This window comes from Pleuronectes platessa, chromosome 10 (assembly GCF_947347685.1).
Source record: "Pleuronectes platessa chromosome 10, fPlePla1.1, whole genome shotgun sequence".
Classification (NCBI taxonomy): Eukaryota; Metazoa; Chordata; class Actinopteri; order Pleuronectiformes; family Pleuronectidae; genus Pleuronectes; species Pleuronectes platessa.
The window spans coordinates 20346570-20365150 of NC_070635.1; the positions used below are offsets into that span (position 1 = coordinate 20346570).

Sequence of the window (18581 nt, forward strand, 5' to 3'; positions counted from 1 at the left end):
TGAGTGTGAGTCAGTGCTTGTGAGTTGCGTCACAATCCTTTGCAGAGGGCAGGGATGTGTTTAAATATCTTTACTATGACTTTTTATATTGTTTTCTATTATGATCTTGTCAGACACACTAGCTGATTTATTGGACTGATAACAAACGCACACACACTCACAACACACAGACACACACACACACAAAGAACATAAACTGTACATAAGGCAGTAGACTTATAATTTGACATTAAACTAAATTTGCTTATTTGTATCGGGCAAGTTATATTCTATAATTCACATCTACAGTTTATTACTATATCCTAAGTAATTTATTATTATCAAACATTCCTCCCTTTCACTGGAGTAGTTTCCATTGAAATGTAATGTTTATGTGAATAGGTTTTTATGTGTGTGTGTGTGTGTGTGTGCGTGTGTGTGCAGGCGTAAGAAATGCCTTCCCTCTGCTTATTAGAAAGGCTCTGACATTTACCACAGTAAACACATTTATCAGCAGAGACAGATGATTATCTGTTTAATTTTGCAGCCTGCTGAGACGTTGCAGATTTTTGTCGTTGCTGTCATCAGGGCGGAGGTGTAGTGAAGCTGCAGCAGTTTGTCTTCGCTCAGAGCAACTTAGAAATCCATTCACATCATTTGTAAACGAGTGGCACTGGCGGAATTGAAGTCAATTTTCCCGCAATGGAATATTGGCATGCAGGAGTGCAATGGAAAGAATCCCTAACCATTGAAAAAATATATAATGTTGAATACTGAGCAGAAAATCTATATGTTTTCAGTAACAAACAGAATTCAACAAAGGTAAATGCACTGCTTATGCTGCACACTTTCAGAGCTATCTTTCAAACCTACATATGCTGAATTGAGTTTGATATGAATTGAAGTAAAGAATTCTATTATTTCAGTAAATAGTTGTGTAGGAGGTGACCTTCAAACCCATTAAGACCTGAGAAGCCCTTTACAGAATCATTGCAAAAACACCAGCGTTGTTTTAGAACAACCTCTTAAAACTTCAGTGAGTTCTGAAAAGCTTGGAGTTTACTTGAAACTGTATCTCTCTGGAGCAAAGAAACATGAAAAAGAAATCATGGTTGAGACTGTAAATGGAGCAAGGAACAGTGGTGGTGGTTGAGGATCCAGATAAGGTGATGATGATTCTCCTGAAGACTGGAGGAGATTGGGATGGAGGTGTGTTACGCGTGTGTCACTGAATTGCGGCTGACTGCTGAAGAGAGGAAAAGGGATTTAAAGTTTGACAGCAGCCGCATGATTGGCTGGAAGAGACTGTGGCATAATCTGATGGGCCCTTTAGAAAAGCCCACCATCAGCTGATCAATAAGTATAGAGAATGAGAGATTTGAGATTGATTGAAAAGTCTTCCTGTCCGAACTTACTCTGAGCTTCATATAAACATGCGAATATTATAGATTCCTTTTCATCTTCCATCATTGTGTCTCTTCCATCTCTCCCCCTGTGTTCCTACCTTCTCACCTGATTCTATACACGTGGAGAGATCAGTCCATGATCAATATCCACCGACACAAACTGCTGTGACTGATGTCCCTGCCAACCTGGTTTGCATGAGAAAGAGTTGGAAGTCGCAGAGGAGCAATTCTACACAATTTGTAGTTCAGAGAAGAGGAAATCCATGTGTCTCACAGTCCCGTGGCTTTTTGGCTCCTCGTTTACACAGCAGAGTGTGGCAGCCGCTCCCTGTGTTACTCTGTTAATCAGCCTGTAATTCCTGTGCTGCCGATGTGAGAAGACGATGCTCCATGCGACTCTATCATTTTCTCATCAGTGCCCTCTTTGTCTGTGCCTCTTTCTCTCCAGCTTCCTCTACATGGCTGTCTGAGGGACTGTTGCTTCTCTTTGATTGGCCCATTGTTCTGACTCACATGCAGAGCCAGCCTGTTGGGCATGTTTACATGGATTCATGCTTCTGGGCTGCTGGCTAATGCAACACCTTTGTTCTTTTAATTGCTTGCTGTTCCAGCCACAGGCTGAAAGGAATGAATAATTCCACAGCTACAGAATACTAAAATTTCCACTCAGTGAAGAAATTTTCTTACTCTGAATACAAAATGTGCCCAGGCGGCATGCTGTATGCCTAAGATGTCATGTGAACAAGGCTTTCCACATGAGAGCAGTTCAACACTTTATGGAAGTGGAGCTGCTGCCATGTGAAAAACTCATCTGGCAAAATGCATTATTTTAATTTTAAATAATTCTAAAATCAATAACATTTTAACAAGTTAGTGTGTTATTATATTCACTTATAGAAGCAGATTTTAAACAACATACATCATCAATCCCCCATTCATCCATCATCTATACTGCTAATCCTTGTGGGGGGAGCTGGAGCCAACTCTAGCAAACATTGGGCGAGAGGCAGGGGATACCCTGTATCACAGTGTCAACATTCAGACACAAACAACCCTTCACAGTCACATTTTACACACCTACAGACAATCCAGAGTCTCCACTGAATCTAATCCTCAATCTGCATGTCTTTAGTCCTTGGAGTATCTGGAGAAAGCCCACGCAGACACGGGTATCACACTCCACACATGCAAACATCAGCCAAATCAGGATTCAAACCAGGAACCGTCTTGCTGTGAGCCAACACTGCGCTCCACCACCAGCAGCAACAAATATCACAAATATGGCTCATGTTCGCATTTCACCTCTGCTGGATCACATTTAAGAAATTGCCAAAGTCTTGTTCAGTTAATATAAATGTTATGTAAAAAAGACACAAATCCTGAATATAATCCAGAAAAACAAATGAAACCATGTGTATTATATTGAACTGATATTGCAGATTGATTTTAAACTTAGGTGATGCCACTTCTGCTGCAACCCCGCAGCAGCAATATGAGCAAACAATGATCTGATTGCTTGCGAGCTGATATTGGAAGAAAGTAAGATACAGTGAGATACAAGACGAGGATGTGAGGATATTGTCGAAATAACATTTTGTTGGGATCCTTTCATATCTGAAATGAGTTCAGTGAACATTACCCTTCATAATAACATTGCACAGAGTCTGGTGCTTCGTACATTAAGAGATACAAATTAAAACATGGTCAAATATAGTCTCCATTTGTTTTGAAGAGCCGACACAGATTATCTGCCCAGCAAATGTTTAGTGCGCTCACATCTATAATCACCTCTCCGCTGAAAGGTTTTCCGCGGCACTGCTGTCTTCTGATGCACACGAAGATTGCGCTGTTCAATCTTTTAACTCGCATTGCTCCGCCATTTTGGATAAAGTGGCTCCTATTAAAATGCCATTTACCCCCTCCGCCAATTCATCATTAACTCATTCATGTGGCTAAATGAATCTGTTGTTTCCAGTGTAAATGTCGGAGGGCAGAGTGACTGCTATAATCCACTGGGCCTCATGTTCACTGGTTTTATTACAAGCACCTTTTAACTGAGCTTAACAACATGATTAAAGATGATCTTATTTTCCACCAGTAAACACAACCCCAAAGGCCTGTTCCGGACTAGATCTAATAAAGTCGTCACTCCCTCACCTCCTGCTGTGCCTGTTTTATAATTTGATTATAATCTCATGGCTAGCATCACCCCCCTCTTCTTCTCCACTCATACATTTTGTCCTCTTTCTCAGCCATTTCCCTGCCATGACCTCACTGAGGCAGTGGGCTGTAGGAAGTCCTCCCTCCTTTTCTGTTGATATTTCATCTATATCTGAAGACCGCCTTTGAGTCTGTTGGTCCATGTCTGGTCTCTACTCAGACGGCATACCGATGTGGGCCGCTTCAGGCCACGATGAGGCACTTCTGGTCCTCTTGTGGCCCAAACAAAATGGATGTGAGCCTAAAGTTGCCCACTTGTAAAATAGCAAATGTCGCAAAAATATTCTTAAACAAATGTGGGCCTTTTTAGGCAAACATGGGGTGTTCTCAGAAAGGGGTAATCCGGAAGTGGATCTAAAGTGGCCCATGTGGTAAATGGTGAATAAGGCCCAAATAGCACAAGACCTCCTTTGGCCCCTTTAGTTGACATTTGATATTGCTATAAATTACTAGTGGCCTAGATCTGGCAAAAAAGAGTGGACCCTTTTGCATCAGTAGAAATTAATTTTGCATGTTTAAGAGAGTCAGCGTAATACCAGGAAGGCACATGGCTTCACATAACTGTTGTCTTCTGTTTATGTAAAATGACGACATTGGATAATTATATCCAATAGCCTATATAAATGTACAATATTTTTCCTCTCCACAGAGTGCTTGATCATTGTGGGAATTGTTGGGTTTAAAAAATAATAATAATAATAAAGACAGACCATAGGCTCAATAAACGGCCATATGAACGTCAACTATTCCAAATAACAAACCTCAGGGATGTTATTTTAACCTGGTTTGTGGGGATTAGGCTAGTTTGACGTTTTCAAGACTTTGAACTGTTCCCAAATGGACCTGCAGAATAATTTCGCTTTTACAGAAAGTAACCATTTTATATACCACTAAGAGTGGCAAAAACAACAGCATAGTGAGCTTTGAAAGCTAATATTTTTAAGTCTCACAATATTCTCTGAGGTACCGTTTTACCTATTTCACAGCACCCACTGACATCTGCCTATTCCATGTTCAAAGTATCTTTATAGAGAAAATGAAAATGAAAATGACTCAAAGGGAGAAACTCAGTTCAATCCACAGTGTCCATTCGCTGATGTTTTTTTTCCTGTTCAGGGGCCTTGTGAGCGCCGGCATCGATATAATAAATGGCCATATTAAAACGCCAAAGGTCGGCCTGATTAATGAATTGACCATGAGATAAAACTCAGTCAGTTCAGGAGACCACTTTTCTGTTCCAGTGTGAAACTGCTGCTCAGTGTTTCCCTGTTTTGACTCTGACTGTTAAAGATCTTTAACCATTTTATTTGTATTATTGTAACCATGATGTTCAATAAGTTGTAACCTTAAGGAAATACGTATTTCAATGCAAACCATAGTTTAGCTATTGTTAGCATGATGGTAAGGTTGCATTACCGCTGCCTCTGGTAGACTTCTCTTAATTATGAGGATGAAGATCTGGTGCCCTCATATGGTGTAGTGACAAATGACCTATGTGGATATATATATACACAGCTACATTCTGTAATACATCAATAGGAGAGAAATTGTGATGACCCGAACACAGAATCTGATTCAGTAGCAAATATCTCACAATACAATGAAGGTGATTCAGTTTTAAAGTTCCAAAGTTTACTTGCCACAAATGACGAGATGACCCCAAAAAGTTTCTGTGTCAAAACTCAAGAGGACAAATGCACTTCAAAGTTAGAAAAACCTCAACAGGCAGAGGTCATACGAGAGGAAATAATCAGACAATACAAAAATGGCTGTAGGTATACTTACAAAACAAAAAACAAACACTGAACATTCTTCTTTCAACAATAAAAAAAAGGAAAAACACTTTCATGTAATAAAGATACAATTTTTTCACGTATCGACACCATCCTGCGCTACTTAGAAAAGACCAGCGGAGAAAATCCTGTAGTACTTGGCTCCTTAAAGCCTTTGGAAGCCCACAATGCAACATGTGTCAGGAAGATTCAAAGAGGTGCATTGATTAATTGTCAAAGAACATCAAGTTTAATCTTCAGGTCAGATTTGACTACGCTGTGCAGCCGTGGCTCAAATCTCTTCTTTCACTGCCATAGCCTATTCTCCTGTGCTGCAAAGTAGATGAAAGTGTTTTAATAGCAGCTCGCTGTCTGTTAGGCCCTCAAACACAAAGATCGATCGAGGACTGTGGGGATGTGTGTGTGTGTGTGTTTCAGGGTTGGAGGTAGGGACCGGTGCTCTGTGTTAATAATGAGGGGAGGCTTGACATGAACAGGAAGCTCCAGCAGAGCGCTGCGTGCCGGCTGATCAGACTACCTCATGGCAGGTTAGGAGGAGGAGGGTGGGGTTGGTTGGAAGTGTGTGCGTGTGTGTGTCTGTCTGTGTGTGTGTGTGTGATAGATGAGGCGAAGCTGTCAATAAAGGGCAGCCGTTTATCCTCTGTTAAAGCTCTATTCCTTTCATTACTGTCAGACTTGTCTGGTGAAAGAGGCCTGAGTAGTTTTCCCTGGACGCTGTTTGGTACGAGGTGAAGTTACAAGCTGCCAGGATGAGGCGGACTGAGATATGATCCAGGCTGAGATAATACGAGACGGAAAGAATTGCTGTGTCAGAAGAGAAAAGCCTTTTGGTGGCAAATTATATGAAGTTGGTTTTGAGAAGTGTCAGAGTTGATTCAAACCAGGGGTTATTCTTTCTCATGAGGGGGGCGTTTCATTGTTTTAAGGAAAATGTCTTATCCACATTCCCATTGAGCCTTGACTGGACAATAGGGGCAGGTTGGCCATGATTAACATGTCAATTCAATAACTGATTTATTCAACTATTGTGCAAATGACTCTTTAAAACCTTTACTTAGTGCTTCCTACATGAAGTCCCAAATTTACTATGGCCTTGAGAATCCTTGGATGTTCACGTGAAAATGTAGTTTAGGGTCATTCAGAATGAATTAATCACAGATCCATGCATTCAAACAACCAGTGTCATACTTAACAGAAAACCATGTCTGAACCATGTACGTATCCAACATCCATTGTCTGTTATTTACATGCAGTTTGTGTAAAACAGGAGTGTTTGTAGATTCTAATAATTTACATTCAGATCAGGTCACTTGTGCAAAATCAGCCCTTTAGTGTCTTGGGAAAATGTAAGTTGGGATTTGACTTGAAGTAAACTTGGCTCAGAGGCAGTTAAACAGGACGTACCGGGAGGAAAAACACATCAAATGAGTGGCTCAGTGTCAAGATGTTGACTTTGAAAGTGAACTCACGTCAGCTTAACACTAACCGGTGTTTAATGTTAACATGTAATGGGAGTGCAGGACATAGGGGGAGGAGGGAGGGCATGCAGCATGGTAAACTGGCACTGAACGTAGCGGAAATGCACGTATTGGGGTAAATATTTTTTGTTCTGTGTTGGGTTAAAGCTTCAGCTATCAATGACATAAAGTGTTTCAAGCTTTAAAAGAGAAAGTGCACATATGATGACAATTTTATATAATCCAATTTGTATATGCAATTCATTAGGTAATAGATGTATCGTCCAATAGAAAAAGACTAAATACAGAGAAGTAACATTCTGTTTATTACCTGCTGCATTGACAGCTCTACACCATGTGGGTCTTGAGCTGTGCCAAGTGGCTTTCTATATGCTAATCATTAAAACATGCTCTTATTGACAAAAGCAGATGAACAGTTTGATTAAAGTTTGCTTAGTCAAGTTTGTTTAGAAAGGAAACTTCATTCTGTTGTGCAGCAGTGTAGCACACCGTTGTTCAGGTTGTTTTATTGGTTCTGAAGGCTTATTTTATTGGTTTCTGCCAATTTATATTTTACTTCAGTCTCCCAACACACACACACCAGACCCACTCCCCACTGGTGTGGTGGGTTTCTTCATCAGAAATCTATGTCACAGAGCTGGACCTGGATCAACTGATCCCTTTTGTCATAGTTAAGACCACATTTTACTTTGTGTCCATGTGTGTTTCAGTCTTGAAACCTGGATCAAAGACTGTCTTTGTATCGACATTCATTTAAATATCAAAAGCCTCAGGAAGTAAGTGATGTCTTTGGCCACTAACCTCAACACTTACATCCTTTTCAAATGAAAATGGTGAACATGGAGACAATTTTAACAATTATTTGGAGATATGTTTCGGCTCATATTTCTTTATTCTCCTTTATTCTTTAACCACATCACACACATTTAGACTGTTCCACGTAATCTTCTTTTGAAGAATTAGTTAATATTATGTCATTACCTTTCACTGAGCCTCCCCTAAAACCATTGGTCCCTCCCACTTTGAAAACCTCTGTTCTATTCTATTTGAAATTATCAGGAAACAAAACACACATCATTTTAAAGTAATTTTTCTTCTCATATTAACTCAAATCTCTGCAAGCACATCATTATAAGCCACAACTTTTCATTTTGATCATTAATATACAACAAATGTATTTGTTCAACTTCCAGCTGGAAATAAAATGAATCACGTTCCCAATGCTTCTGTCAGTTTAGCTCCGTATTGTGTACGACTGAAAGTAATGTGACCGCTTCTCAATAAATGATTTTACTATTCCGTGCGACTTCAATATTGTCATTCTTAGTACGGAGGTCTTGACACCTTTTGTCTCTCACTCAATGAAGTTAACAATGTATGAAATGTTCCTAAAATGCACTTGCTTTAGTCAATGTGTCCATCTGCAACCATACAAATCTCACTTCAAGAGGCAACTAAAACGAATGCACTGTATACGAACGAGCTTGTTTACCATCCAGAAACTATTTCCCGCATCACAAATTTTCATTTAAGTGAAATTGATTTAAATAATTTAAAACGTCAAAGCTATTCAAGGAAGGTGATGTGTCATAGAAGCAATTTGCCAAAAAAGCTTTTTATTTTTTGTTTTAACACATCACATCAGCTAATTATTTTTGGACAGGACTGATATACCTGGAACCACTGTCCATGGCTCTGATAAAGTGCCGTAATGAGTGACTGCAGGTGTTGCCTTTTTTGTAAATAATAGTCCTATAATTGGACAAATTAATGAACTGACAGATAAATATGCAAGGAGTCGAGTGCTGACTTGTGTAATGAAGAAAAACTTGACTGAATCCCCGGCTCCCTCTCTCTATCTGCTTCTATTAGAGTTGTTGTTCCTCTCCGGGGCTCGAGTCACTGCAGTAGCTCTCAGCTTACAGCACCAACAATAACAGTTGAAAGAGATTTCTCATTGTGGAGATAAACAGAATCAGTGTAATCCCATTCCCTTGTCTGATCAGATACAAAGTGTAATTCATATCTCTTCTCTTCCATTTCACAGGTTCGTGAGAATCTCGGGCTCGACTGATGCAGCCATGGGCCGATTGCTGGATCTTTGAGAGCAACTGTTGTCTCCTTCCTCCTCCACCGCGTCCTTTTCTTCTGCCCTCTCCCCCTCCCCTGCTTTTTTTAGCAATACACCGCTTTTAGTTGAGCACTGCTGAAAACAGGCATCAACCTATCATAGGTTCTCCTTCCCTTTACCTGCAAACCATGGCAAGAATTCTCTCTCAGATCTGCGTCCAAGCAAGATGGCCTCTCCCGGTGATACTCTTGTATTTTGCCCCTCTGTTGCTGATGGATGGCTGGTGTCATGCAGCTCTCTCTGGCCCAGAGTCAGACTCATGTTCCACCTTAGTCCAGAACCGTTTCTTCGGTTTCTTCCTGTCATCATCAGTGTTCCCCAGCATGCCTTGCTCCTGGACCCTGCAGAACCCTGATCCGAGGCGCTACACAATCTTCATTAAGGTGACCAAACCTACAGAGGACTGCGTGCCATTACAGCTTCGCACCTTCCAGTACGAATCATTCCTAGAAACCACACGCACTTACCTGGGCATGGAGAGCTTCGACGAGGTGGTGAAGCTTTGTGATTCCTCCGCTCCGGTGGCCTTCCTGGAGGCTGGAAAGCAGTTCCTCCAAATGAGGAAGGGACCTCTCAAGGTGGCCACAGCCATTTCCACTGGTGACAGGGATTTCAAAACAGAATACCTGGTAGTGGGCAAGCGCAACCCCAGCATGGCAGCCTGTCAGATGCTGTGCCAGTGGCTGGAGGACTGTCTGGCCTCCAGCACATCTAACAGGCCCTGTGGCATCATGCAGACGCCATGTTTGTGCTGGGAGCCACCACCACAGCTCATTGAGGGGGGTGGCTGTTATCACAATGGAGTTTACCTGGAAAACTGTTTACCAAGTGTGAAAGACGGTGGAAAAGATGCTGAGATAAATGGTGAGTTGAAAAGCTTTTTCATTTGTTTAACTAAAAAATTGTTTTCTTCGTAAGAGGATTAATTCACTGTTCATACATCAACTGCAAAGTTAAACAATTATCTCCGGTTCTCTGTAAAGCTATAGGCAAAGACAAGTCATGCTTCCAATGGGTAAAACAGATTTATCTTTTTTGTTTTGTCTGACCTCAAGGTCACCTCGGAGTTTTGCATGTGCCAAGAAAATCAAAAGAGAAATAACATCTTCAGCAGCAATTAGGGCTAAACATTTTGTGATTTGTAAAAAGTGAGAATAATTGCTGCAAAAAGCAAGTGGTGTGCTTTGGCTGGAGTAGAGGGGGAAAAGGGACGGAGAGGGAAATGGAAGGTGTAGGGTTTCAGCAAATGAAAGCAAGCTCTGTGACCTTGCAAGGTCGGCACCATATTCTGCCCATCTGCTGTCCAGGGAGGGACACTCGATCGGAATCCGGGAAGCCAGTAGAAACAAAGGAGAATCAAGTGCTGATATTTGATAGCTATGGGGATTCTTAGAGCAGAGGGGGCGATGAGGTAAGGGGAGACAATAGAGGAAGATAGGAGGAGAGAGGCAGAAATAAGATGGGATAAGGGCCTGTGGCTTGATGTCTAATTGTCTGCTGCTGGATCCCGGTTCTCCTTCCCTCGGTAGACAGGATGTGGCCTGACATCTCTATCCTGGCTCCGTCAGGACTATGGCCAGGGGGATGGAACATTACTCGGCTCCCCTTTCTCCCCCTAACCTTTCCACCATCTATCTCTTCCTTGTTCCACTGCTTCTGTCAGTCGCTTCCCATAATCAGCCTCTGGTCCTATTCTCTCGGTCCTCCTCCTCCTCTTCTTAGCCACCATCGCTGCCTCCCCATCTTTCCCTCCCCAGGCGGATAGTGGGCTGATACTGAGCCAGTCGTGGGAAGCCAGCCAAGCAGGCATGTTGCGGTGGGTATCTCCTGCCTGATCCTCCTCCAGTCTCCAGAGCGACTGATATCCCCTCACTGCCCCAGCCTCCTCTCCTCTAGTTATTGCACTTATGTAACTCAACAGTGGGTGTGGACTGGTTCTGCCTTAAGGTGTGAAAAAACAAGAATTATACCATCCACTGAACGATGCATTATAGCTTTTCTTCTCCCTCCGTGTACTTAAACTCACAAAGGCAAAGTGTCTCCTCGATGATAATCCTGGGTTCAGAGTGATCGAATGGCTGTGGAACTCTATGATGAGCTCAAATGGTTGAGGCGGGCAGTCGGTGAATATTTGGCCGGATGGATGACTGGATGGATTGAATTGGTGGATGAAGAAAAAGAGAGGCTGGGGAGATGTAATAGATTCTTTGTGGAAATAGGTTGGGGAGCCGGGTGGTTATGGCCTGCTGTGCGGTCTAGAGATGGGTGATAGTTGTGAGTGATGAATGAGGAGAATCCAGCAGATACAGAGACTGGCAGACGAGAATAAAGGAGAGTGAAGAGGCTAATAAGAGCTGAGAGAGCTGAGTTGTCTGATGTGGGACCATCTTGATGTGGATAGATGACTGTTGCTTGTTTCAGGCAAGAAACAGCTGGACCGTTTCACTCCCTCTCTGCAGAGGGATTGAGGGTCCAGCCTGGCAGCAAAGATTCAAGATTCAGTTTATTGGTCCCACACTCATGCACAGACACACTACATTAAAATGGGACACCACATGTCCTCTGCTTTTAACCCATCTGTGTGAACGCAGCAGGACACAACACACAGTGAACACACAGAGCAGTGGACAGCCATGCATGGCCCCCGGGGAGCAGATGTTGGGGGAGTAAGTTGCCTTGCTCAAGGGCACTTAGATAGTGGGGTAGGGAGAGTCTTCTTGGACTTGAACAGATCCAGGTGTTGTCCATATCCAGGTATGTGATTTTTTTTTTTGTCACTCCATGGAGTCCAACCAGAGACCTTTCAGTCTGATGTCCGTAAGAAGGGATAGGACAAAGTTTAGGAGCATTGGAACGCTGGATCATGTCCAGCTGATGGGACTAGATGGGGAGTTTCCTTGTCTGTGGTATGAGAGAACTCCCTTGTCTTTCCTCAACCTAAAGTATAAAAGTAAAGGGGTGTCTGATGCGTAATGTCTAAAATAAATTCTAATGATGTCATTCACTCGTTATGTCAGTTACTTTTCAAAAGGCAATCAAACACGTCAGGCCAGAGTAGCTGTGTATGATTACATGACTCAAGTTGAATAAACAGTGACAGGAGGCAAAATAAAGACACGCCAGACTTGCCGCAATAGACATTTTCAGATTTAATATCTTGATGTGAATCATCCTCACTGGCACTCAGGTGGTCTGGATGCAGCGATCCTATCCATGTTTTTGAGCTTGAGTTGCAACAGTGTTTCTGCCTCTATTTTCCACTGATGTAGCCAGGTGGCTTGCTGGGAAGATGACGTCTCAACTCTTAATCCAGCCTATAAATCTCTGTCTTCTCCACAGCTTATTCAACTGAGGAAGATGATGTATTTAGAAAGGTTACCTGTAGTGACTTCACCATTTGTCTCATACGAGCTGACAATTTGCAATGATGGCATGGCAGTATCTCTGCATCTTCTTCATCAGTAGGGGAAGCCCTGTGTGTAGGTGGGGGTCATTATCAACTTTTTGTTAGTGATGCTAAATGGGACATTGTCCATGTGATCTCTGGCATGACAGAGATGATACAGCTTGCTTGTTGGCTTTGCAATGTCAATAGGTTCATCAATACAACGCTCCTGTATTGATTCTGATGTGACCTTTTCATGATTAAATGGTGAAATAATGCATCACACAAAATGGATTAATATTACTCTGGTTTCAACGAAGTGGCTCGGAATAGCAGGAATCTGGGGGAAATAAAAGAAATCCAAAAAAGTTATAGAATTATAAAATATTAGCAGGAGACTGTTTCAGTTAGTTAATACATTGTGTATTAGAGACCACAGCTCTATTTAACATTATGACGACTCACTGTGTTCACCCCTGAGCTGTGTGAGAAATAGTTGAAGGCATATAAGATATTCAATGCCATCAGATGTCGCACTAACCATCAAATGCTCCATCGGCCACACTCTTCTCCTCTTTGTGTCATCAGCAAGGTGTTGATTATACAGTATATATGTGCTGGTTCCTGAACACACAACTGAACAAAGTTACCCTGTGTGCAGGTAAGACAAAAAACAATCCAGCTACACGTCACAGGACAGACAAGGTCAAGAATTAGGCTGTTCACCCACGTGTTTCACTTAAATCACTGATGATAAGATTTCGAGCCACCTCACTTCATAAATGTCCTCAGGGAACACATGCACTAACATGCACTAACATAACAGCACACCCACACCATCTTCAAAACCAAAAAGCACAGAGGGAGAGTGACTTCACTCTCTCCTCTTGCCATCATTACTCCACTTTGTTGCTGCCTTCATGTATTAAATCTTTTTATATGACCTTCAGTCCTGCTAGTCACTAACAGCTTTCGTCTAATAACAAAGTGTGACAGGTCTGTTTCCATTACGGTCCCTGCGTTATGGAACTTTCTAATCATTATACAGATTAAATATCTTTTCTTTTAAATCCTGTCCTAAAACTTTTTTTTGCGCGAAAGCTTTTACCGATGACATTGCCTTTTGTTTACACTGACTAATCCTATTTATGATCTCATCTCTTTTATTGTTCCATTTTCCTCTGCTCATGGCCGTTTGTCTTATTCTCATTTTATTTGCCCGTCTGGTTTTATTTCTTCTTGTACAACACTTTGTGACATTGTTAAGAAAAGTGCTGTATAAATAAACGTCATTATTAACACCATAACCCTAAGACGAGAGGAGTGGTGATGTTGGGGCTATGCTTGGAAATGCTCCTACAGTGAAATGGACACAGTCAAAGGTTTGGAACAAATGATTGGCTGTTGGTAGCTTCAGTCCAGAAATGCTGTCCATGAAAATCCATGGTGGCAGAATATGTTGGTGCATCTATGCGGGTGTGGGGAAATGTGTCGTGACGTGCAGGAGAGAGCGGGGCAGTATTCATTTGATTGCCCTCGGTTGACGGCAGGGGAGGCAGTGAGTGATTAAAGGGTGGATCAGAGGGATGTGAGGAGATGAGAAGGCTCATGACTCAATCTGAACAAAAGAGACACGATTGTGATAGCTTTAAAAAAAATAAAAAAGCAGCAGAAGTGACCAGCAGTGTTAACCTGAGGTGAAGGAGAAGAGAAATCCTCCACTGTGCCATTGGATTATCTGGGTTGTGACCTTGGTTGCATATTATGCAAACTCACTTTCAGCTTCTCAGTCATTTTCAAGCGTGAAATACGTAATAAAGCAGAAAAGCTTTGAAAATAACCAAACAAGGACACAGTGTCACAGACAGAGAGAGGAGCCTCGGCCATAAGCAGTGACGCCTCACAGCAGAAAGCAGACCTGGATAAGAAATCTATTTGACTGTTATGGGGAATCATTATGTGGAATTAGCATGTTCCTTAGGTGTATGAATGCAACATTATATCTGAAATAATTGAAAATCCACATTAGCCATATGTGCAAATGTACATGTACGGCGGTTTATCCCAATTTCGTTCGAAAATCTTGAGGTTTGCATTTATTTTCTTATTACGACTGCTGTATCTTGTACAACCATCTCTCCCCTATATGATCTAAAGTGCACTGGACAGTTGTTCAAACATTTTCCCAATTGTCCCTTGGAATAATTCATGATTCTTGATGAAAATAAACCTTTTTCTTTAGGGAACAGATTGTCTATGAGTGTGTGAAATTTGGTGTCCGCTTGATTGAATTTAAGGGAACTGTTTAGCCTCGGTGGACGTCTGCGCTACACTGAGTGCCATTCTTGTATCGAAATGAATCCACCCTTATAAAGGCTTTGTCTTAGCACTCTGTCATGGGGCTGGATGGTCCTTTCCCCTGACCCAGTTCATGCTGGGATAAGACAAAGGATAAGTGGCTTTAGAATACGGATGGTTGGAGAGAAATGTACTTTCTGTGAGTTTGGCCCACCATGTATCTCTAGACTGTCACAGTTACAGGTGCTTGAGGGAACAAAGACGATCTTGTCATATCCGCATTTGACAACAACTCCCAACCCACCTTACTGAACACATTTCATTTTACTTTTCCTTTTTACATCTTTTTTTATTGTGTTACTCGTTTTTTTATCCTCAGTTGTATTTTGCAGCTTCCAGTTTTCTCAAATCCTGAATCTTCTGACTCAACCACTTCAGGGATACCGTCAAAACATGTGAAGTCTGACACGTTTCACATTTATTGGACACAAGTTTAGCATTAAGGGAGATCTATTGGTAGAAATGGATATATTCTTTAATATTATGTCATTAATGTTTATTTTGCTTAAAATGAGCGCTTCATATCTATATATGGAGCAAGTCTTCCTCCACAGAGCTTGTACACATCGGTCCTTTAATGAGATGATCAAAGCCAAACTCATGCTATAAGATTAGAACAAAACCCTTGAACATCACTACTAGTTCACAATAAGAAGGTTCTGGGTTTGAATTTGCTGATCCAAATTCAGAGTCATTATCAAAGCAATTTATGAGTTGATTGAAAAGTGTTGTCAATCATTATTAGGCTCCACCAGCACGGGTCTCTACAGTCCTCTACTGTTTTGCCATGTGTGACTCAAAAAATGAGTCTGTGGAGGTTGTCTCTTTGAGCTTTACAAATACTGCCTCCACTGACCATCAGGAGCTCCCAGAAAAGTGTTATCATATGTAATTTCATTGCTTTGATCACACTCTGATCAGACCTGTCTCACGTATTGAATGTGAAGGGTGGGGTAAATATACAAAGGACCAGACCCGCCCACAGTCCAAAACAATAAGAAAAAAGAAGCAGTACTCATAAACCCTCCTGACTTGCAGTTTTGTCTCCTGCTGCTGGCAGCCGGCTGCAGATGAGGAAGATGAATGTGAGTGCAGTGTCTCTCCCTGCACGCCTCGGTGTGGCTGGACCACATTGTTGCTAAACTAAGGGATTTCCAACCTACCTCTGAGCACTGAGGAATCCTAAAGGAGGCTAATGCATTAGATACACTTTTATCTCTCTCATGCGTGGAAGGACGCACACGCACACACACTGTATGCGCCCTCGTGCACATGTGGTGAAATGTCACAGCAGAAAATGGCATATACACTGGTGCAACCGCGCACTGGTCCCGCGTGACTGAATGTGGGTGGCTGACTGAGAGAAAGATTAAAGCAGATTATTTGTGTGTGTGTATGCGTGTGTGTTGGTGTGGGGAGAGTGAGGTGTGGTGTTCACCACAGGGGGCGTGTGTGAGCTGGAATACACTGAAGGAGAGATAGCAGTGAGAAGCTCCATGCTGGTGTAGAGGTCGCTCCGCCTGCAGGGAGCCCAAAGGCCTGCTTGGGAGGTTTTCATGTGGAGCGTCTCTCTCGCACACACACGCTCCTACCTGTGAATGGATTATGTTATATAATACCTCACCTCAAAGAAGTGACTGAAGTTAATACTGTAATAATTAATGCAAATTTATTATCATCAATACATTCAATTGATACATTTTAAGGGTTAAACATTTGGCATCATTACTGCTACGCTTTTCGTAAAAGGACCAGCATGAGTGTCAGACACCACGATTAAAAACATGCACTTGCTTTAGAAAGTATTCAGGCTCCCTCACGTGTTGTGATCTTCATTGTGTTGTATAATTTGACAGATTTAAAAAAAAAAAAAAATTAACTTCAGAAGGGTATGCAAAGCCTCAGTCTTATGATGATTGGGTGAAGGAGGAAGTCTAATAAACATTTTATTTAGCATCAGAGTTTATTTGTGTTGGGAGGAGGTCACGGTGAATGGATGGACACAACACTGGCCTCTGTATCGTGCCTTTATCAAACCATTAAAGGTTGTTTATCTTCATGACCACAATCATTGTTTGACCTTGACCACATGTTAATTATTGTAATGAATGATGACAAATATCCTCTTAAAAAACACTGTTTTAATGGAAAGCTGATATTAATTACTCAAACATCTCTGCCCTTGTAGAGAAAAGACAATAAGAAGCAGTTGAATTGAAATAAAAATGACAACTTTCCTAAAGGGAAAAATAAATTGGAGGACCTCTTTTTCCATTTTTTTCCATTGGTCGCCCTTTGCATCAAGAATTGTCAATGAAACCAGAACACAGACATCAGATGACCTTTCACTTGGTCAATATATCTACATATTTTAGAATGTATATGTTAATATATATATATATATATGGGTAAAAAAGTTGGACATCTGTTTAAAGCTGAAATTTTCAGTCACATTAAGTATTATTGATGTGTTTGTCATTACCAGGTCTTGATGATGTGATTCTCTTCATAGTTTATGTACTCCAAACTCAATGAAAAATCTCAATGATCCATTTACAAAGGATTGCACGTCCTTTGTGACAATGTGTCCTTGGGCAAGACCCTAAACTTGCACCTGACAGCTGTGCCCTCAGAGTGTGAATGATGTGTGATAGAAAAGTGCTGCATATAGAGGAGCTGTATGAATGGTTGAGTGTGACCTGTAGTGTAAAGCACTTTATGTGGTTGTTAAGACTAGAACAGTGTTGTATAAATGCAGCCCATTTACCGCGACTTGCTATTCATCAAGCACCACCCGCAGCTCAAAGGTTTCACTTATCTTCTGAAGCATCGCGACATCTTCCACATTATTTTCGATCTGACACTCATGGTTTACTGTCAATAAATTCAACTGATTTTGGTGGTCCTCACATTGATATCAGGGGTTTTAAAGTCCACTAGACTAGTTTTTCATCCACCCATCCATCCACCTACCTTTTATTCTGCTTATAGAGGCTCAGTTTGTAGCTGCAGCAGGTCAGGTGAAGGAGTCCGGTGTTCTGTCACCCATCGTCATTTTCAAGCTTCTCCTGGAGGATCCGGAAAAAAGTTCCTGGGCCAGTTGGGAGCGTTAATCTCTCCCCCATGTTCAGGGCCTCCCGTCAGTTGAATGTGCCTGAAAAACCTGTAATGAAAAGCATCCTAATCAGATGCCTGATCCACCACAAATGAGTCCTGACTCATGTTACTACCTGATCGGAGGAATTTGAAAAAAAAAGACATTTGGTCGGCCTAGCTAAGACATGTACTAAGCCTGTATGGAGGCAGAATCAAGTAAAACTAGCCCTGCATGGGGTTAAGGTCACCGTACGGGATCAGACGCTGACACTCCCAGCTACTGAAGAAATTAAAAACTTTGCATTTCAACAAAGTTCAAGGCAGTGACCTCCCCCCTCGTGAAGTGTCTGGCCTTTATCAGCTCCACCTGTTCTCTGTCAGAGGACTCACTTGAACTTAAAGTCAGTGTGAAGCAAGTTGAGGGATTGTCTGTCTCCTTCCCAGAGGCTGCCCATAAATGGAAGGCCTATCTCAGGTCCCTCCTCACGGAGCCTGAGGGTTTATTAAACATTCATGCTTTAATTAAGCAATTTTACTGCTGCTACTTACCAGGTGATGATAAAAGCACCGCTCCAGGATGAGCGAGCAGACAAATGTGTGTGTGTATATACGTGTGTGTGTGTGTAAAAGTCATTAATTTCCTGCCATAAAGAAAAGTGTGAAAATTAGAGAAAAGACAAGTTGAACTTTTTTCCCCTGCCTCATCACTCATATGTGACTGCAGGAGAATAGGTG

At 41.8% G+C, this 18581-nt stretch overlaps 1 protein-coding gene across 1 annotated transcript in view; it reads left to right on the forward strand.

Moving 5' to 3' along the window:
* Window positions 1–9135: 9135 nt before the first annotated feature.
* The window catches only part of adgrb1a (adhesion G protein-coupled receptor B1a), a 105986-nt gene continuing 96540 nt past the window's right edge, over window positions 9136–18581 (forward strand). Inside the window, exon 1 of the mRNA XM_053432781.1 lies at window positions 9136–9871. Coding sequence (XP_053288756.1) covers window positions 9136–9871 — 736 coding nt within the window. The remainder of the gene's footprint in view (window positions 9872–18581) is intronic.